This window comes from Castor canadensis, chromosome 16, assembly GCF_047511655.1.
Source record: "Castor canadensis chromosome 16, mCasCan1.hap1v2, whole genome shotgun sequence".
NCBI lineage: Eukaryota > Metazoa > Chordata > Mammalia > Rodentia > Castoridae > Castor > Castor canadensis.
The window spans coordinates 46713911-46736776 of record NC_133401.1 but is presented as its reverse complement, the minus strand read 5'-3'; the positions used below and the strand labels follow the sequence as shown (position 1 = coordinate 46736776).

At 38.6% G+C, this 22866-nt stretch overlaps 1 protein-coding gene across 5 annotated transcripts in view; it reads right to left on the bottom strand.

Annotated features, from left to right (window-relative positions):
- Kcnn2 (potassium calcium-activated channel subfamily N member 2) overlaps positions 1–22866 on the bottom strand; it is a 453460-nt gene that overhangs the window by 91862 nt on the left and 338732 nt on the right. For all 5 annotated transcript variants that reach the window (XM_074056970.1, XM_074056969.1, XM_074056972.1 and 2 more), the window contains one exon: positions 5460–5878. In XM_074056970.1, the coding sequence (XP_073913071.1) occupies positions 5460–5878 (419 nt within the window). The remainder of the gene's footprint in view (positions 1–5459; positions 5879–22866) is intronic.

Sequence of the window (22866 nt, the reverse complement as noted above, 5' to 3'; positions counted from 1 at the left end):
ATGAAAAGAAACAACAAAAGAAGGCTGTTCTTTGTGTCACACAGCACTGACACAGTCCTACCCCTCCCAGACCAGCTATGAACTTCCCCAAGAAAAACATCCAGTGGAACAGGCCAAGTTGACTGCTGCCCAGCTGCCTTTACAAAACCAGAGAAGCCTCAGAAAGTACAAGTCAGGATGCATAACCCCCAATTCTCATGACCCCAAACTCTGGGGTTCAAGTTTCTTGTGAGACACAAACATCCCTGATGTCTCTCCTAATATGTCCTGATTAAATGTCTTGGTCAGGTCCCTGTGAAGGCAAGATGACTTAGCAGCACTGAGCCACACCTCCCAGGCTGCTCCAGAAGAGAGAATTCTTTCTGGGCCTGATGATCTCCTCATCAAACCAGACGCAGAGAGTGTGGGTCACTGTGGACTGTCTAGGGTCAGCTTCTTATTAACAAACAGGCCAGAGAAATAATGCTAGGTTCCTGCTTACTCTGCCTCATCCTCTCATTCAAAAAAAAAAAAAAAATATATATATATATATATATGTATACATGCACACAAATATATGAAGTATAAAATATAATTTTATTTACAAAATTGCATATAGTATTATGTACATATATATACATATACTTATGCACACCATCCACAGATAAAGAAATCAGAGGTGCACGATAGGCCAGAGGTAAGTGATATGACAAAGACTAGAATGTCTCCTCTAGAATGCCTTGCCAATTAATAAGGAACATTTTTGAGAAACCTCAAGAAATGCTGTGTTTAGTAGAAGGCCCGAGAGAGGTTTGCAATACAACCTTCTCCAGAAAGCTGTCTGACTCTCTCAATTCTTAGAATTCTTCTAATTAACTAAAAAGAGAATTTTTATCAGATATTCAGATATGAATCTCTCCCTTTAATAGAGACAGAATGCTTAGATGGAACAAAGATGAAACTGTGGGGTTCATTCAAATCCAAATCCCAAATCAAAAGAGTTATGTTTTATATGAAGCATTGTGAGCTCCACGAAAGAAAACAATGGCTGATTGGAAGGGAAGAAGAGAGAGGGAAGGTTTGAGAGAAGAGGCGAGGGAGGGAGGGAGAATGGGAGAGACAGAGGTCAGAGAGAAAGAAAGTCTGGTGGGCAAGAAAAACCTTCAAGGAAGCATAAGATGCTGGTGACATCATGTTCAAAATAGAAACTTTGGGGAAAAGCCTTTGGTTTTTACATCTTTGTATCTTAACATCATAATCTGGAAATTCAGTGTAGCAAATGGGAAGTTTAATGAAAAATCAAATGCGGCAAATCTGCTAGCACAAAGCTAGGTAATGATTTTTTTTTTCCTCTCTTCCACATGTGTATAATTATAAAATGTTCTCTTTGAAAGAAGAAAGTTTATCAAGACGCTTCATTTGCAACTGAAGAAGTGAAGGCAGAAAGAAGTAACAGGGTTGGTCTGAGGTCACCACCCTTGCACTGTACAACTGCAACTCAGTCTTGGGGGTCCCAGTCCTGAGTCTGGCCTCTGTCCCTTCCCCCGTGCACCATGGATTTGTTGATTTGTTGTCTTGTGAGGCTGCTGGCTACAGATTCCCATTCTTGCTATGAAATGGACAAGTTTCACTTTTTATTGGCTTGTCACATGAAAATAGGAACACCATGATCTAATAATCCAAATGTTAAAAAAACACATATCCTATGGCTACTGAAAGTTAGCACAGCTTGCCTTGGACCAGCTTAAACCAGCACGATGAACCATTATTGATAAGAAAGACCATGGTATATGCACAATCTTGAGGCTATTTTATTTGAGGTTAATCTTTAGAAACTAAATGGGTATGTAAATTAAGTTTTCCATGTTTATTCTTGAAACTTTCATAGGTAAATCTGCTCCAGAAAATATCATAAGCCTGTAAATACCATGACTGCTAAGAAACAAAAGCATTACCATAAGCAGTCTACCTTTCTCCAAAAAGAAAAGTTTAAGGCCACATTTATGCAGCCAAGTTCTACAAAAGATTCAGATACATGGTATTAAAAACCAGCCATAGCAAAATTGCCATCAAAACCAGGTGGGCTCACAAACATGCTGGCCTTTGGTTCTACCCTTTGCCCCTAAAAAACAAAGATAAGTAATTTTTTAAACAAATGAGAAAAAAAAAGCTAAATCCATAAAGACAAGACAGTATAAAAAGAAGCCAGAAAGCCAAACTTTCACTGACTCAAGAAAGCTACATTGTAAGCCAGATGCCTGTGGCTCACATCTGTAATCCTAACTACTAGGGATGCTGAGATCCAGAGGATCCTGGTTCCACATCAGCCCAGGAAAAAGTTTGTGAGACCCTATCTCAATCAATAAAAAGCTGGGTGTGATGATTCCTGCTGAAGCAGGAATCATCAAAAAGGAAGATCATTGTCCAAGTCAGCCTGGGCAAAAAGCAAGACCCCATCTCCAAAATAACCAGAGGGAAAAGGGCTGGAGGTATGGCTCAAGCAGTATAATACCTGCCTAGCAAGTGTGAAGAGTTCAAACCCCAGTACCACCAAACAAAACAAAACAAATACCAAAAGGCAGAATTCTAGAGCAGCAGTGTTGAAAAACCAAGAAGCATCCACAGGAACACTGAGAAACAACTGCCTCATCTTGACTCAGACACTGTCTGCACCTGCAGCACCCCTACAGGCAGTACCCCTGTAGGTGGGGACAACCAGAGATTACTGAAGTGGAGGACAGGCTCAAAGGTTGAACAGAAGTTAAGCACCTAGACTCCCTCTTTGGTTCTAGGTAAATGCTAACTGCTCTTGGCCAACCTGGCAGAAGTCTGAAGAGGACGAAACAGAAGATCTTCTGGGTATTAATCCTGGGGAGATCAAGGTTCCTGCCCTGGGACCAGGAGATAAGTAAACATGTTTCTATTAACTTCTGAGACCTCTTTTTTTTTTGCCCTGTTTTTCAATTCCCACAAAGTGGTCACCCAGGTTTCTGCCTTCATGGTAGGGTAACAGAAAAAACTTCCCATGGGCTGGTGAGATTTTTAGAGGAAACAGAAAATATGGAAAAGGACTCTGAAAATCGTGTTCTATGTCCAACACCTAACAAAGTCCACAGTTGGTGAGTTCAGATCTGTACACAAAGTTTTCATTTGCCTCTCCTAAGTACGAGCACACAGCCAAGGACACCTGAGCATTTAGGGAAAGCTTCTAAAACAGACAAAGGCCAAAACAAACAGAAGAATCCATCTGAGGGGAACAAAGATATATACAAAGAGAAGAGATTTTTAAAAGTATCATTAACAGTTCCAGAGAAACAGAACAGAGTATCACCACAAACAAAAAAAACATGATGCTATCAAAACAGAAGTGAGAATTCAGGTATAAAAATTAGAAGAAATGAAACCCCAATAGAAAGTTTAAAGGTAAGAGTAAGGCTGTCTTCCAATACAGACAGCAAAAGCAGATATAGAAAATAACATAGAAAGAAAATAAAAAGTAGACACAACCACTGTGTCTACTATTATCCACACAACAACAAAAAACAGAAATAGTAAATAATTCAAAAAAAATTCTAAAAAAATAGTAAATAATTCAAAAAAAATTCTAAGAACTAAAGGACATGAATTCCAAGATTGAATGAACCCAACAAGTTCCCAGTATCACAGATGAAAATCTATTCACACCAAGATACATCCTTGTACAATTTTAGAGGCCTTGAGGCCTCCAGAAAACTAAAACCTAAACAAAAAAACATCAAAAATGAGAATGATATCTGTGGGATTCTGGACACCAGAGGAAAATGAAGCCTTCAATATTTGTAAGGAAAGTAGTTTCCATTCAGTCTGCAGTTTTATATCCAGCCAGATTATTAATTAAGCATGACAAAAGAATATAGGCTGCCTTATCATCAAGGTCACAAAAAAACCCTCTCTCTTAACACACTATCTTTTCTTAGAAACTACTGAAAGATGGATTGTCAAAATAAAGAAGTAAATGAAGAGAGAAAAAAACAGTGTTCAAGAAAGAGGGTGCTCAATATAGAAAAAAGGCAAAGAAGCCCCACCATGATGCAGAAGCAGGACAGGAGGTTCCAAGGGTCATTGCTTCAAGGTGAAAATGAGAGATTGCTTAATATATTTGAAGAGCAAAAAAGGACATTTATATAATGGGAGTTAATTTAGAGATGATTTGGTGCTAAGTATACATAAAACAAATAAAAAATGAAACAACTATTAATTCCAGATAAAGTAAAAAAAGATGTACAGGAAGAAAATATAATACATTGCCCCATTCAGCTTCACATGCAGGTTTACACAGTCTAAGTATAAACACAGAAACATGGGCTGTAGGTTCTTGGGATTTATAATTTATTGGGAGGGTGTTGGGATGGAAATCATTTTGGAGGGAGTAAATTTGTGTACAGGTATGGATATGGAAGACAAAGAAAACTAAAACCCTAAATTCCATAAGTTGACCAAAAAAATCAGATATAGCAGTAGAAGCAATTTTACATAGAAATATACAAAGAAATCATGAAAGGAATGGCTAAAGAATTTAAGGCAATTGTTCACAGAAGGTAGGAATGGGGTAGAGGGTGTTGTGCATTTGTTATTATTTTTTTTGTAGCAACTCTCATGCAGGTTTTTTTTCCTTCTTTGTACTATAAGTATGTAACTTTGATTTTCAAAAACTAAATTTAAAGAAAATAATTAATTTTTACAATGACTCACAGGTAATCAACAGTCTTAGAAACAAACTTCTAAATCATTCCCATATATCAAATGCTAATTTCACCTTGAATTTTCCTAACCAAAATCATAGAAGGTGCTCCTCACCCATTGTGATCTAGTTCATCCTGTCTATATCATTCTTAAGTCTGTTTTTGTTTGTTTCTTAAGTGATTAATTCCAACTCAGCAAACTGCTCCTGAAATCTGTGTGTAACTCTAGAGCACCAGAACTCTTCAGACCAAATTAGCTGTCTACTAGCTCTTGAAAGTTCAATAAAAACTAACAGGTACATCCACAAGCTCGTGACCAGGTAATTATGTGAACATTATGGTAAGTAGGCACTAAAATCAGCGCACCATTTTAAGATACTCCTGAAGTTCAAATGTCTGACATCAACACTTTTCCACTGGATTTCTATTTCAACAAACATCAATTCTTCTAACCAATACGCAAGCACAGAAATAACCCACTCATCTAACATTTCCAATGCAAGTCTCCAGGACCAAGTTTGGTCTCCAAAGTTTGACACATATCATAAAGTCTATTGAAACCAGGTCGAATTTGAAAGAAAAATACACACTCATGAAGCCACAATCAAGAATATTCAGAAAAGCTCTGTCACCATTTATTAAAAGAAGCCCGCCAGAAAAATCCAAAATTTTTTTCAGAGTAAGGAATGTAATGGGATTCCTCCCACTTGTGAAGATACACATGACAAATTATGTTCTCAGGAAAAGAAACACACTTACCTCTCACAAGCTCGGACAGTCCACGCGGCAATTATCCACAGTGAGATACTAAAGACCAAGAGCACAGTTCCTGGACAGATCGTCATGAGCGTCTTCATGACAAATCGCGTATTGAAGTTTATCTTATTAAGTGCCCCAATGCTTCTAGAGGAGGCATCAGTGAAAAGTTTGCTATGCAAAAGCATGACTCTGGCAATCAGATAGAGTCTTAAGAACATTGGTATAGATAAAATAATATCCACATCAGCGGTGGTTGTGGATGGGGCATAGGAGAAGGCAAGCCGGGCCGTCCACGTGAACGTGTAATTCCCAGGTATGGGATGGATAGCACACACCAGAATTTCCAAGCAGATGAAGAAAATACGCTCATAAGTCATGGCTATTCTCCAGTCATCTGCTCCATTGTCCACCATGAATAACTGAAAAAATAAAGTAGGAGATCAGCTTCAGTATGGCATGAATGGTCCACAAGCGTTAGTGCAGATCTTAAAAAGACACAACAGATGACTCTTGGCAATTGTGGCGAGCTAAAGTTTACAGCTTTTAAATGCCAGCCAAGGCTACTACTTTTAGAAAAGGGGATGGGTGCCAAAGGGGAATTTCATTTTGTAAGATTAAAATAAAAAACTTGCCACATGGGCACAGTTAAAAAGGATTTTGGAGTCCATCTTTCTAGAGAATCATATAAGCAACATCATTTTAAAATAAAGGGCTTAGGGCCTATCAGTAATGAACCCTCATCCCCCATATGAAGTCAAAATGGATTTTCCTTATAGCGTGCAGTTCTCCACTTTAAGAGACTGGATTTAAACCCTTACACAATTCTAACTATTTAGGGTGAATCTATTTAGAGTGCTTCTGCAATCAGTTATACCCTATAATGCAACAACACATGAGCGTTCTTACAGGAAATCTTATTCTTGGTTTCAGAGAAAATTACAAGAGCCCACAGACAAATGTGGCACAGACATTTCTTCCAGCTTCCTTACTACTCTTCTATTTCCTTTTTTAAAAATCTTTTCTCATCCATTCTCCCATTGCCTTGCTTTTCTTTTCACAGAGATTCCTTTTTCCTGACATTTCCTCACACCACAATTAAAGAAACTAAACATGAGAGAACAAAAAAATATAGGTACAGAAAAGAATGTCTGTCTCTCTCCCTCTCATCCCCTTTCTCGGCCCCCCCCCCTTCTCCCTCCCTCTTTCTCTCCTTTCCTCTCCCTCTTGTTTGACTATTTGTAAATAAGCCCCAACAGGCCCTGGCAGTCCAGAGGCATTTGGAAACTGTGGTGGCTTTTCTGGTTGCCATCATGATTTGTGGAGGCTACTGACATTTAGTGCCAGGAAGCCATGAGTGCCAACCACACTGCGATGCTGTAGTCCCATGCGCTGGGAAGCCCCGTCTGCACAGATGACCTCAGCGCTCCCCTTCTGAGAAAGACGTCATGTTTTCTGTCTCCTACTAAGTAGCCTGCTCAAGCAGGAAGCATGACATGAAAGCAACCTGAAAACGACCAGTGCACTCTCAGGTAAGTCAGCTGCAGGGGCATGGGGGAGTGAGTTCTCCACATGGTTGCATTCTGTGTGTGCTGTTCCTCTGGAATCAGAGAAGTAATGTCCCCTCATTTAGATAGTGATAGAGCTCCCAGTTCTTGATGAATTATTCTGTTGTTAACAGCCCTTTCCAGAAGGGCTGTTATTCAAACTGGTCACTGCCTTGGTATTACTCTTCAAAGACAGGAATTTAAGGGCAAAAATTGCTGCTTCTTTCTGGTGGATGCCTCAGGGAGCTGGAAAACCAGCAGCCTCTCTCACCCAAAACTTACCAGAATTTTGATTGCCTACTTTCTTCACCAAACTTGATTCTAAATGACTTTTGAATTTGTAAAACTCAAGTCCACCACTGAAGGAGCTTAAAATCACCAAGACTAAATTGTTAAAAGCTGTGTACCACATTCTGACCCTGGTTTGGGGGGAGGGGGGTTCCTCACACCATTTGGTGACATAGGTAACTGCGAAAGAAGTGGCTGTTGACATGTATACATCTGACATCTCACTTCCAAGTAGTCATCCTTCTCCCAGAACTGGCCTCCTTCTACCCTCCCCCACATACTGCTCCTCTTCCTCACTGTGCTCTCCTCAGCACCTCTGCTCATTTCCCTCACTAGGCTACTCTCTGTTGAGTCACATGGCTTCTTACCAAATCTCCCTGACATTCTCAGCAGCCTCACCCTTCATCTTCAGGGAGCATGCCCAAGTACCTCCCAATCTGGACTTAATGTCCAGGTTGCTGCAGGTGTTTTGGGCCTTCCACATGCCTGTGCCTTCAAGATCAGCTGCATCCTTGGAGTCACCCTTGTAGTTGTTTGCTTGTCCCGTGATAGCTTTCTCCTCAAGGGTCACCTCTGTTCCCTCTCTCATCACACACATCCCCCCTAGTATCAAAGGAAACAGCTTTGATTTCATACTTCAGCCACAAACTCACCCACATCTGCACCCTTTTTAACCTCCTCTCTCTTTTGCTTCATATGGCAAAAGAAATGTCACACCAAAATGCAGTTTTCCTGCATTGAGAGCTTAGTTACTGTGCCTCTTCCCTCTGGGCAGAGGATACAACCGAGGTCAATTCCCTACCATTTACTAAAACATAACAAAGAATAACCAGGGTGGCTCTGTCTGCCCTCACTGTTTGTTTTCTTACTTCTTCAACTCCAAAATCCTTCCACTTGGATCCCACTGCCATCAGCCCACCAATATCATTCTTCTGAAGGTCACTAGAGCGATCATTATGAAATCTGATCCTCCGATCTTAATTTTTATGTTACTTATCCTGTCATTCCTTCCTTCCTTCCTGAAAAAGATCTCTGCCCTTGGATCTTTGACAATGTTACTTTTGTCATCTGCTGCCATTCTCCATGACCTTGGGCTCCTCCCCCACGTTAGTGTTCCTCTCTAACTTTTCTGACTCTGTATCCTCCTGGGTGATCTCATCCATCATTTTTACCAGGCTACTCCTTTTGGAAACCATCCTCCATTATCTGATGGCCTCTTTAAAATGGAAATTATGTAATCCCCAAATCTCTCCAATGCCTGGTGGGTAAAGTGGAATCTACAGTCACAGTGGTCTGCATTCTATGATCTGGTTTGTCTATGTCCCCAACCTTACTGCCTGCCATACCCTTCCATTTCCCATTCATTGCACATTCAAGAACACACTGCCCTAATCTCTTCTGTGCCTGTACATTCTGTCCTGAGGCCTGCAAAGTGTCCGTTTAGCAAATTCCTATTCCAACCATACGCCAGATTTCACACTGCCTCCTGTAGAACGTTGTCCATTCCCCCATCCAAATTTGAAACCTCACTCCTTTGTTCCACCATGATCCCTGCAGGTGATTCTGATTGATGCCCTCACAGAAGACAATGAGGATTCTTTTAAGACTGTCACCCGTAGTTGTCTCTGAGGCTCCTTCAGGATAGGAAATAAATCGACTAGCAGAAAAATCAAAAGCTTGTTACAGGAACTGCCTTTATATCTCTCAATAATGACTGTCCTAGTCACTAAGCAGGCCCTAATGTTCATCAAATATGTCCATGGAAGATGGAGAATGCTAAAGCATGATTCAAGTGAAATCTGATACTTTCCAAATTTATAGAGAACACGTCCTACGAAGTAAGTCACAAGTTCTACAACTTTGTAAATGACACAGAAAGTTCAGACAACGTTCCCACAAAAAAAGATTCTATTTTATAGCTTCTTTTTATTATCAAGGATCTCAACTCATTAAATAACTTTATTCTTGTTTGGCTTTATCATAGCATACATTTAAATGTTAAGTTGAGAAAGAAATATTGTCTCCTGTTCACCACATAATCCTTGCTCTCAATGTGGCTTGATTTTTTTGTTCATTTATTTAATAGCTGTCCAGAGTACTGAGTATCCTATGCTAGTACTGAGCAGCATGTGCCAGTGCTGTGCTACATGCTGGCCATATGGTAGGGATTACTATAGACAAGAGTTTGCCCACTGAAAGTAACTTTCACGAGAAAAGAAAGACAAAGCCAAGAAAGTAGACTTAAAGCAACTTAAGAAAGTAATTATGCCTTTGAACGTGCTATGAAGGAGAAAAACAAAAGGCAGACTAAAGAACAATAAATTAGAGATGGCAGCAGATGCAGTCTAGAGAGGCCTTATTTAAGGTGAGCCCTTACGGAGCACAGATAGTCCTGTTAACAATTAGGGGAAGGTCATACTGTGGGCTTTATAAAAGCTTAGTATGCTGAAGGAAATAAAGGAACTAAGAGTGGCTGAAACTTAATGATCGAGGGCAGAATGAAGGGGAATGATTTTTAAGAAAGAAATTAAGACCAAATGAGCAAGACCTTATTATTTCAAAACTGGATTTCATTCCAAGTGCAGTTGGGAACCTACTGAAAGGTGGGCAGAGGAATGATATAATTGATTTAGCTAATATGACTCACTTTCATTACTGTGGGGAACCCCAAGTGGAGAGAGCCAAGTGTGGAAGGAAGGATGGTACAAGTTAGGAAGTTATACTGCATTTGATTGGTTGTAGTACAACTGTGACCTGGACTAGAGGTTGTCATGGAAATGGAGGCAGTGCAAACACTGGACATAAGGCTTGACAATCTTTGTAGAATTCGCTGAAGAGCTGAAAGCAGAAGTGGTAAAAGAAAGACCCACAGATAGTTACTGAGTTTCTACCACGGAAAACAGACTGGATGGTGGTGCCAATTCCTGGGCAGATTTCCTGGGCCCTGCAGGATGGTGAAGGTTAGAGATTCAAGGCTCTGTTTTGGCCACTGACTCTGAGAACAGATGTCAAGTATGTGGTAAGATGTGCAAGTCACACTGAGGAAAAGTCTCAACTATTGAAGTGAATTCTTGAGGCATCAGTATTTTAGTAGTTTTATGACAAAAAAGAAAATTACAGATATTAAAAACAATAGGCTAGGACAGTACTCAAGGTCAAGTCCTGTGGAAGCCTAAATGTGGAGGCCACGTGGAAGGTGAAGCTCTAAGAGGATCTGAGGTGCAACACTGTGAAGCAGGAAGAAAAGAACATTATCCTTGGAGTCAAGGGTAGGAGCCATCAATTACAAACTGCAAAACAGTATTTACCAGCTTCAGAGATGTGTTAATATACTCAGAAATCTCTACAGAAGACAAAAACACTCTAAATATCACAGTCATTCAACCATTCATTCAATGTCAAATATGAAAATCCAACTGTAGAAATATCCTTTTCATTCCATATACTTTCTATAATCCATGTGCTTTAAATTCACTTGTAGGGAAGTTAAAGTAATCAGAAGGACTGATATTAAAGCCGATCTATGTTCATTCATTCTGATGTTCTTAAGAGAAGAAAGATTTTAGGGCAAAAGTACAACAATTTAATCTGTAATTCTAGAGTTGTGGATAACTGTCTTTACCAGAGGCCTAAAATAACTTGCAGCTGTAACACAGATTCTGCTCTCAGAACACAGCCCAACAGAGGCTTCATTTTCTCAGTGTAACTGCTTTATCTTGGCTCGGATAACCAAAACATAATATACCTTAAGTTCATTGTGGAAGATTAGTCGGCAGTGAAAGTCCTCAGTGGAAGATGGTCTGGAGTATAGCAGAAGGGACTGTCACATGATCAGGTCACCTGCTGGCACAGGAAGGGCCTCAGCTGTGGAAGTCCCATTTGCTCCACCCCCACACCCACCCCCATCCCCACATGAGCCTGCAAGGTCCTGGGATCTAGGACAGCATCTTACACATCCTGGCTTTCCTTTCTAGAAAGTAATCCAGGGCACACTGCTCAGGACAAAACTAGGGCTTAACAAAATACACAACAAATGAAGTCATTTTAGTCCTGGATTTGTGAAGAAATGAAGAAGCACAACTGGAGAATTCTGAAGAGGACAAGTAATGGAGAGGAGCAGCCATAAATGATTTTGAAACAAATTAACAATGAAAAACATGGTACTGGCGCACAAACCCAGACGCTGATGTAACAAAACGTGAAGTCCAAAATGTACCTGATACACTGGGAATTTCATAATATCATAAAGGTAGACTCTATTTGTGGCAAAAATACAGTCTACTGAAAAATGATTTGGAGGCAACTCACTCAGTAGCCCATCTCAAGAAAAATAAATGTAAACCCAGACCTTATACCCAACACACTTAGAAAAATGCCAAGCAAATGAAAGATCTGTGGAAATACATGAAAATGACCTCACTAACATATTAAAAGAAATCAGGTAAGATTCTTTTGTGTAATCTGAGTTACTTTAACTTTGATACATATCTCAGCCTTAAAAAAACTGATACATTTGACTCCATTGAGCTTTTGTTTTCTGTACCTGGTCCAAACCACAATAAATAGAGCAAAATACAAACAACAAACTATGGAGGAAATGTTCCTAACTCCTATCAAGAAGGACTAGTTTCTGTAATACAAGAAAGTTCCAGCACATTCTCAAGAATCTAGCACTGCAACAGAAAATGAACAAAAGATATAAACACTGAGTTATGGCAATGAAAACAAAAATTATTTACACACACGCACACACACAAATTATTGCAGGTGGAGATGCAAAACGGTCCAACCCTGGGGAGGGCAATTCATCAGGTTATAAATATACATCTCTGGTCATGCAATTCTATGCCCCTTGAATGGAATTCCTTATGTCAGTACATTTGCAGGCGTGATAAATAGTCAACATATATAATTTCTTGTTGCAGCATCACTTCTATATTAGCAAAATATTAAATAAGCAGAATAATATATGGGGAAATGGGCTAAAGAAATAATGGATATCCCCAAAATGGAATAATACGGCACTGAAAAATGTATGAGTGAGAAACTTATGATATTTTATTAGTCTAGTAAATAAAGTAATGTATATGCTACTACCGTGCAGCTTTATTACAAGGGAAAATACGCATTTGTGTGTTGTGTGCATAAAAGACCACTGAAAGAAGTCTGTAGAAATTAATGATGAGGGCCACTTAGGGGAGACTGGAACTGGAAATAGGAGGTTGTCATTTAAATAATCCTTAACCCTTGCTATTTTGGAATCATGTGAATAAATTAATAATAAAAACATTAAAAGGAGAATTAGGAAGAATAAGAATGAATGAATGAGACACTGAAATGTTACCTAACAAAGAGTCTACATGTGCAAAACTAGATGGTCGTAACTGATGTCATGAATGACAGCACAGTGTATCAAACCCATAAATCCAATTTACAGCTAAACTGTTCTGCTTACCATGGCAAAACCTTGACCATTACACTACAAAACTATTTTCAACAGCATGAACAAAGTAAATAAGATTTCTTGGTTAACCTTTAAGCCAATATTCAATAAAACCAAGCTCTTTTTTTTTTAAATTCACTTAATGAATGCTTTTACCGCTAAGGTTCTGTGGACGCAAAGATTACAAAGTCTCTTGGAGTTTTATGAGAAACAGAAATCACTTAGATTTACATGTACAAGTGTACCAGTGAAAATGCCTTCATAGGAATGACAACGTGGAAATTCAGAGTGTCAGAGGAAGCCTCATCACAGAACAGTTACATGGTGCCTACCACCTTCTACAAAGGCTGCCTGGGATCTCCAGGGAACTCATTACTACGAACTTTCAAATTTAATTTTAGTACACTTCAGAGGTGATGACCCCAAGCAAAACTGCATAGTGATGGTATTCACCCCAAAAGAAGAGCCCTACCCCTTTCTTAGAAAATAGGTTCTAGATGAAATAGAGATAAAACCCCACTACAGTGGCAAGGTGGATAATGAAGAGTTCTTTACTGAGCCGTTGCCAATCAAAGAAAAAACATGACAGAAGAGGGGAGTTCCTCAATGGTCTGAACTGACCCTCAGTTCAGAACCACAAAAGGGTGGAGAGAGGGGCACAGAAACTGTTTAGAATTCACCCATCCTGAGCAAAATTCAGAAGGAGAAAACCTGATGTTTGTCACCCCCTCACCAACCATCCTGTGGCCTTTCCTCTGTTTTGTCACTTTGTGGTATCCTGAATTTTTTCTGCATCCAAGCAGAAAGATTTGAAAGCTACTGCAGTAAAGTGTTCATTGCTGAAATGCCAACTTCTCCCTGGAAGAAGAGTTAAGAGAAAAAGAAAACTTTCTGGAGTGCAGGATACCAAGGGCAGATCCTAAATACACTACAAAGCTGATATACAGCTTTAAGAGGTCATTTAAACTTTGCTGACTTTATCTCCATTACCTATAAAATGAAGATAATGTTATTTTCTGTCCCTAAAGGTAGTTGTAATAATGAAACGAACACACAGTTCCTGTTGTGGGCAATACTGGAAAGTGGCCAATTCAACACCATTTCCACTCTTCTTTCCTGCCCATCTCCACTACTAAAATGTCTACTTTCCCAGACTGTATATTACTGTGTGATATGGTTCTGACCTAAAGTTATAAGCAAAAGGTCACTAGATGGTTTAGTAGAATGTCTGTTTTTTAATAAAAATTACAGACATTGTTGACATGCCCCTCTTCCTTTCCTTCCTTCAGCCCTAAATAAAATAGACACCTAGATCAGCAGCAAGCATCATGTGACCATGAGAAAAAGTTCAAAAGAAGTGTAGTAATGCCAGCCTTAACATCTTCAGCCACTGAGCCAGAAGCCACCTACACTATTTGTTGAAGCCACTTTTAGCTGTTATTTTTTTGTTATTTAAGCAGTTGAAAAATATGCCTATAATTTATTAAATACTATATAAAGCTCTATAAATGATAAAGAATACTTATTAACTAAAATAATTTATGGGGGGAGCAGATGATATTCACAAGGAATGCATCTCAATACTGGAATTTAAAGTATGATATTGTGTGGTAGAGTTTTGTTCATGCCATCTAAGGATCAGCCAACCACCCTGAATATCTGTTAGTGTGACTCACAGGAAACACACACACATTTTGGGGCAGAGAAGCCTGGATTTAACACCAGTCTTAACCACTTACTAGCTGAACGGTTTGCAGCAATAATCACTCTAAACTTCGGTCTACCTATAAAAAAACCCATGAAGAAGAAATAGTATTCCATGGACCCTCAAAAAGGGTAGGTCCATGAGTTAAATGATAACTTACTATGTGAAAGTGGGAAAATTAGCCATGGAAGAGGAGGAAGGGAAGTTGCTAAGAAATGACAAAATCAAATCAGTTTGTAATACTTTTGAAAGAAGACTTATCATTTGCTAAAACAGAGTTTCTGAGATTTTCCTCCTCTGACTTAGATAGGAACACTGTCTACAGACCCAGTCTTAGAATTATCTACTTGGACCCTGTGTCATTTAAGGTTATTGCAAATTCATGTTCCACTGCTTTTAGGTCCTACTTAAAATCTTAACCCCTTTCACACAGCTTTTCGCAACTGGGTCCACAATTCCTGTGTCTCATTCAGGCATTTTACACATAGTGATGTATTATTGAGTAGTTATTCTCACAACTCTTTGGAACTTATGCAAGTTGTCTCTAAACAGTACTTTTAATCTTCTCTAGAAAGACAGACTAATCACCTTCACCACTTCCCCCATCTTCGGTTCTCTCAACTGAATCGGTAGCACACAAAGCACTGGAGTATATGGCTTATGAGCCTGCACCCTAGAATCTAGAGTCAAGCCCATCTAGGTGTGATTTTGACATGGCACAATTGATTAGCTCTGTGACCCTAGCTAGTTACTAAACTTTCTGACCCTCAATGTCATCATTGGAGAATCTCTCTCACATGACTGAAAGAGAAAGGATTGACACAGTGCTCAACAAATGTCAGTTTCTTTCATAATCACTCACTTCAGTACTACATCAGGTTGGTTTCCAGTAAGTATTATCTTAATTAACCAAACGTAGAATAGGAAGATAAAGACACAGAGACCAATGTCACTGAGTGTAGCCATTGGAACAAGTGAAAATCAAGATTAAAGGCAATGAGCAACTCAGTGGAAGGGAAGTTGATGAAAACGGAACACAACTCACAGATTTGAGCATTTTCACAGAGTGCAGTTGTTGGGGTCCAGGGCACAGAGTCCTACAGAAGCTCCCTTCCCAACCGGAGGCACAAGTGACACCAGCATGCCCCACAACTCTGGGAGTTGTTTCCCTTAGTATCTGTCCCAGGGCTGGGTTTGCTGTAAATCTTAGCCTCAGGAAGGAAGCACATTCTTGCTAATTCTTCACTGGCGTGATAAATTTTCGATAAATATTGGTAAGCATCTCCAAGTCATTTTTGGAAGTAGATGAAGGATAAGTCATAAGTAAGCCTAGAAAGTCTCAAAGCCCTCGTTAAGTAAGGCCAGACTAATTGGATTCCCAAACTTTAATTTCAAATGATAAAAACTATACATTTTCATTGCAAGCATTCTAGTAATACTGCCACACTAGCTAAGATGTATTATCATTACTTGAGTTCTTTTAAGTACTTAAGAAGCTATCTAAAGGCCAGTTCACATTTATTAGCACATCTGCCCTCAGAAGATTCTAATGAAAGCACAGCAACTGAAAGAATCTCATCATGGTTACCACATGAATTAGTGAGCAAAGTTCAGGTCTTCCAGCATTTATATCATTTGATGGTGACATCAAGTAGCACTAAAAAGGCAGAGGAAACTCAAACATTTATAAAGCAAACAAATGCTTACCCACTAATTTACATTTTGATTTGTACAATGTCACATCCAACTCCCTGATGCTCTCAGACACCACCTCCTGCTTCTGTAGCAGAGGCAAATATTGAAATAAATTTGTAGATGACATTCAATGTCCTGGGGGAACAATTAGACCACATCCTAAGTTAGGCTTTCTCCAAGTTAGAGCTTCTTTATACTGGTAACATTTTTTAACTTTCATTGTATAGAATCTCACTGTCCACACACTATCTGAGCTGAAATGTGAAAGCTGTTTGTAAAGTGGGTTTAAGTTGCCACATGAAGACTGCCAGGAACTTCTCCACCCCATATGTGGATCACTTCATAGCAAACACACAACAATTCAAGAAGGTGTATGCCATTATTAGCCTCGTTTTAGAGATGAGGAAACTGAGGCTCAGTGTTTAAGGAACTGACCTGGGTTATATGGTGCAGGACTCGGAAGTGAACCAACTACGCTGGCTGCACAGCCATGTCTACAGTAAGTAGATAGCTACTCATCACATAATTGACCAGGCAGGAAACAAAGAGATGGATGTCAGTGACATTATAGATACTATATAGTATCTAGTTTGGTTATCTAGGGCTTTAAGCTTTCAGCAAAGGAGAAACAAAAATATGCAATGGAGAAGGAACAGCAGATTGAAGGAAGAGAGTTATTACATCTAGTAAATCAATTACAGCAGAAAATATTGACAGAGAGAAAACACACACACACGGGCACATTCACACACACTCAATAAAAAACTGACACAGGTCTCCAAACCCCACTAGAGTCGTAACTCAATTTAATGAAGAACCCACACAATCTTCCATTCCTCAGCCACCAAAGAACAGCACTGTTGATACACAATGCAAAAACTACTCTTTCAAACAATAGCTCAGACCTCAACAAAAACCATGAGGTTTAACCGACGCTTTTTGGAGGCAGGAGCAGAGATGGGTAGAATTATATACCTATGTCTAAATTTTAGAAATATTCCTATCAAGATTGTTAAAATAAATATGGATATGGAATAATTGTAATATGTAAACTATTTTTAAAAATAACAGTCAGTCTGAAAGTCTATGCAGAAGTAAATTAGCTTTCAGGGAGAGAAGGTGAAAGACATTTTCAACACACAAAGATGGAGAAGAGAAGTGACTGCTAACGTATGTGCTGTAGCAAGATGCAAATAAATCAGAGGGAAAGAGCCAGATGAACAAGGAAATATGCTAGGAAGCTTATAAATAGTCATAATGACTAATTCGGTGGAGGGTGAAAAGCAAGATATAGGGCTGGGGTCATAGTTCAACTGGTAGAACACTTGCCTACAAGCCCAAGGCCCTGAGTTCAAACCCCAGCATCAAAAAAAAAAAAAAAACAAAGCAAAACAAAAAGCAAGGTGCAAAATACAGACAGAGGGGGAAAAAGGAAATAACAATGAAGGCCTTCAAGGTTTGTCATCTTATACCAAAGGACACAAATCCTAATTAAAGTCTTGTCAAATGCACGTTTGCCAAAAATGTAATCACTAAAAGTTTGCCAAAAATGTAATCACTAAAAGGGATACAAATTGTATATCATCTAAACCGCTACACAATGAAAGGAATTTTGAGAAGAAAAAAAATCTTTACATATCCAAAATGAGGAAAAAATAAGACAGAAGTAGTGAAAAAAAGTTATAAACTCAAAATAATATCAGAAAGAGGTACAAAAATAAAAGCAGCCATAAAAATGTAAATGAACTAAAGTTCTCATCCAAAATATAATGTTGAGTGAAAAATAAGCAAGTTGTAAAGGAATAGGCACAGCACAGCATTGACATGAAGTTAAAAGGACACATATTTGCATTGTTTGCAAATACAATTGCATTTGTGAATATATAAAACTGTGGACCAGACGGATACACACAAATTTCTTAATGACAGCTACCTCTACAGAAAGAGGAAGGTTAATGAGATTCGGAAGAAAATGAAGGTTATTTCAATGTTAGCTGCAATGTTCTTTTTCTCCTCTGATAAATAAAACCTAAGGGTGGGGAGAAATGAAAACCCTTTACTGCTACAGGCAAGAACCCTCCAATAGGCTTGGAGGGAGAACACTTCTGAAATGTCAGGGGGGCGTCTCACTCAATCTCGCTCCCAGCCATGGGCTGTTGGGTCTTTCTTCTTTCCTTTCTCATGTACAACAAAAAGGCTCTGTTGGAGCTGCAGCCAGTGAAGAAGCTGTGGGAGAAGAAACCACCAGAATGATTCTTCAAGCTCACTGGGAACACATCCCAGAAGCGTGTGATACAAGGGGCCAAAGTCTCAGAACAAATCACAAGTAATTTTTTTTAGCTGTTTTTAAATTTTTTTCCTAAATTAAGCCTTCAAGATTAGTTAGAATGGAGCATTATGAAACATATTAAGCCAGTTCAATGTCAGTGAAGGTTAAGCAAAAATGTACTCAATTATAGCTTAGTGTCAATTCCCAAAACTGCCTTTTTAAAACATTTTCATTTACTATTTAATGACCGCCATGAGTTGCTATATTAATAGTTACTTCCTTGATTTGAAAACAACAGGACAAAATACTCATTAAGTGACAAGTCTGTCAGGACCAGAAATGCCTGTAATTAAATCCAAATCATGGGACTAGCTGTGAATCCACAATACAGTAGGCCCAGTGGGTCAGGGCTGATATTGGTGATTTTTAATAAATATTACCAATTTGTATTCTTTGGATTCAAAAATCAGAAAAAAATATTCTTTCTCGGTGTTCCATTAATGTGAAAAAATTTGGAAGGGCCACAAAGAAGTTTGGTTTTCTCTAGATTATACACGAGGCTCCATTTTTCTACCTTAACACAATAAGGAATGACAGACTTAGGAAGTATTTCATGACTGCAAAGTCGCCTAACATAAAAGTGCTGAATCCTAAAGGTGGGATGCAGGAGAAAGGGTGGTAGAGGAAGATAATCTGTCTAAAAGAAGAGCCATAAGTCTTACTGATAAATCGGTCATAATAAACAGAATCCAGGACCTACTCAACGCTAGAAGAACTGGAACAGATGGAAGATGTTTACTGACATTTTAATCAACTACTTCTTGCCTCACTTGTCCTTTCTTATGTCCCACAGGCATTTATACTAGGGTCACATAGCTTAAGAGTGGAAGAAATAAATCTAGCCTCAATCTTTCAGATGGCAGTAATTTTTTAAATCCAATTTCTTTTGACCTCATTAAATTCAAACCCAAGGCTGCTGTCAAAAAACAGTAGGATTTGAGCATACATCATTTTCATATTGGTCAATACTCTACAGAAGTCCAAGGGAAAATTAAAGAAAGAAAACCAGTTTACTTACATATTCTTACAGTCCAAAGTTTGGAAAAGTAAAAGACTGGATTTGTCTATTATAAATAAAAATTCAATCAAATTTAACTGAATGATCATTTTGAGCCTATATCATATGCCAGAAACCCTAAATGGTCCATGACATCAAAGTACTCACAATGTAGGGGAGAAAAACCTTTGTAAACCAACAAGCAAATTCCACGCAAAAGAATTCCATCACTCTCAAGCAGTGTGATTTGGGCCAAGTCACTTCTCTGTGTGTCACTGTCTTCAGTAAGATGCTAATACCTATTTGACTAAGCTGTACTTTGATTGTAAGATAAACAAGGCATAGCACTTAGCATGAAAGCGCTAAACACGTATTACCCATATGCATCACTGTCACCATTTATTACGTTACATCAGCATCATTATTAAGTCTAGACACTAATAAAGAAGAAGGATAACTATGTCAGCCTGTGGAGTCAGAAAAAGCTTGCCAGAGAGGGGCCCTTGAGTTGAGTTGGAAGGCAAGTGAGTCAATGTTGTATATTCCAAGTTAAAGGTGCAGCCTGCACAAGGATCCAGAGAGTTCAAAGAACAGCACAGCTATGGTTCTCCAAGCAGGGAAAGATGGTTCCAATAATGTGTGTGTCAATGAAAGATGAGGCCTAAGAAATGGAAGTAATGACATCATGAAGATCTTAAGGATAGGCCACAAAAAGGGACTTACCTTTTCTTCCACTGAATTGAATGCTACAGGCACTGAAGAGGACTTCCATGGCTGATGTCAGTGACAAATTATGTTGGTTATGCATTTGTAAGTTTCAAATATGTGACAGTATAACAAAAAGTTAAGGTTTTAGTAACCAGGTACTAACTAATGTTTGATGCCATGAAGGAAGGGAGAAAGCAAATGGGAAGAAAGAAGAGGGAATAGGAAAAAAGAGGAAGCTGGAAGAAAATGAAGGAAGAAAGCACAGATAGGAAGGAGAGAGACTGATGCTTGACAAATAGGTTAATACGTTTGTGTACCCTAGATGTTAAACGAGCATTTCACCACCCCAAATCCATTACATATTAAACTTTTTAGAAAAACATCTTTTATAAAAACAACTTTTTAATGAATGTTTTACAAAAAAGTTTTATAAAACATTTTTTATAAAAACAACTTTTTAATGAATGTTTTACAAAAAAGTTTTATAAAACATTTTATAAAAATTTTAAATATTTAAATTTGGACAACGGCAGATGTGTGTATGTAGAAAAAGCATAATTAAGACCATTTCCTTCATGATTAATTTTATTAAGCACCTTCTTCATTTAAAGATTCATAATATTTTTTTGCACAGAGAAGTAAAAATACACTATATATTTAAGATGGTAGAAAAGGGTCAGGTATGGTGGTACATGCCTGCAATCCCAGCACTTCGAAGGCAAAGGCAAGAGGATTGTGAGTGCAAGGTCAGCCTATGCTACATAGAGACCCTGTCTCAAAAAAAAGGGGGTAGGGATATAGCTCAGTGATAGAGTGCTTGCCTAGCATACACAAAGCCCTGAGCTTGATCTCCAACACCACAAAAAATAAGTAAGAAAAGGGATGGCAAATAGGTGTCATGGAGGCTACTTGCTACCTCCTTCTATACTCACTGCAGACACGACTAATTAATCAGTCAAGTCATTTCCAGTACAGCTTTTCTGCAGCCCAAAGAATCACTCTCAGTACTGTGCTCCAGAATACATTCAATCATTCTAGAGGAGAGATGTCAAGTGATGGTCAAGAGAAAACTTACTGGCCATGTGCAACTAAAGCAATATATTTAATATCAGGTCAGAGATTAGCGCTCTTACCCTAGACTACCACTGGACTGCCATTTAGTGAGCTGGGTTTACGGCTATACTAAAGTGTGTCAGAGGAAAAGCTGTCAGACCTGAACTAGGGAGTTAGATGGGCACTCCGAAGCGGAGCACAGTTATGGTACAGACTTAGATACATGCAGATTTTATCACAGTCATCAGCATTCTTTCCTATCCTCTACTTCACTTTCATGGATAATTGAGTACTGGCTTCTGTCCCATCACTGTGCCTCTTTCTCACAATCCCTAGAGAAAGATGAAAAAGACTAAATAAGACATATTTTATGGAACACTTAATTATGGATAAAGATTGTTCTACCACAGTCTCCTTGAATCTACTATGGTGAACCAAAGATAACGGTGTATAAAATTCAGAGGAAACTATCTCCCTCATCTACATTAAAAGAAACCAAATGTCAAACACTGTAAGTTTTCAAGATGTGTCTACTTTATTTCTTTATTACAAAAGTGGAAAACAGTGCTACCTTTCTCATACATTCCAGATAAAATCACACCTATCAGAAAGGTCCTGTTGGAAAAAGGAAAAACCTTTGAAGTCAGAGATCTGAAGATCTGAATTTGATTCTTAGCTAAATAAGAATTAGAATTTTGACCAAAAGAGATAATGTGTGTTATGGATGTAACACAATGCTTACTCACAAAAGGTTCTCAACATGTGTTAGTTATTTTGACATATATTAGTTATGTTACCTTTCCAAGGAATAGCTACAAAGCATGAAGCTAACAAATCCAGATGTCTCTTATACTGAATGACAATTTCCTACATTATTTATAGTGGTGGTTTTCTGCCCCTATGATATATCAAAAGCATAAGGTGGGATATTAAGTTTTCCAACAATGTCTTTGATTTGCCTCAGTTTTCCTTCTCAGATTTACCCTCAGTCAATCCTTCAGCATATTCCTTAAGGAATATCACTCTTCTGTCATTATTACCTTTGTCACTACATATAGAAACTTACCACATATTATGTAAATGAGAGAGCAAGAAGAAAACACAGATTCTACATATACAGACCCTATTGTTAGCAAGAAGGTGAAATTCAAGAGAACAGGAAGACTAAGAAAAACCTATATAAACCCCTCCAACAATTGTATAAAACCTGCCTAAAATGTTCTTCCATTAAAGGTCACAAACTGATTAAGTTATTATAGCTTAACACCTGGGCAAATTGGAAAACTCCTTTCTAAGGTACTCATTTGTTCTATTTAACCTCATCTGCTACACTCAAGAAGGTTCATACATGAATGACAAATTTGCTCAAAGGATCTTATAAACTAGGGACATGATACTAAACACAAACAGCTCAGGGAAAATTTCTGAGCATGAACAGGCCCAATCACATGGATTTAACTGGAGCAAGCTTCTAATCTTTGGAGTGGCCAATTTCCAGGGGTAGACATCTGACCAGAGTCAGAGGGACAAAATGCCATGCAGCTGTTTGTTTTGTGGTAAACAACTACACAAGTGGGCAAGAGGAACAAAGACAAAAAGGACACAGTGTCCTGGGTGGGTTTCTCCATCAGATTTCTTACTCTGT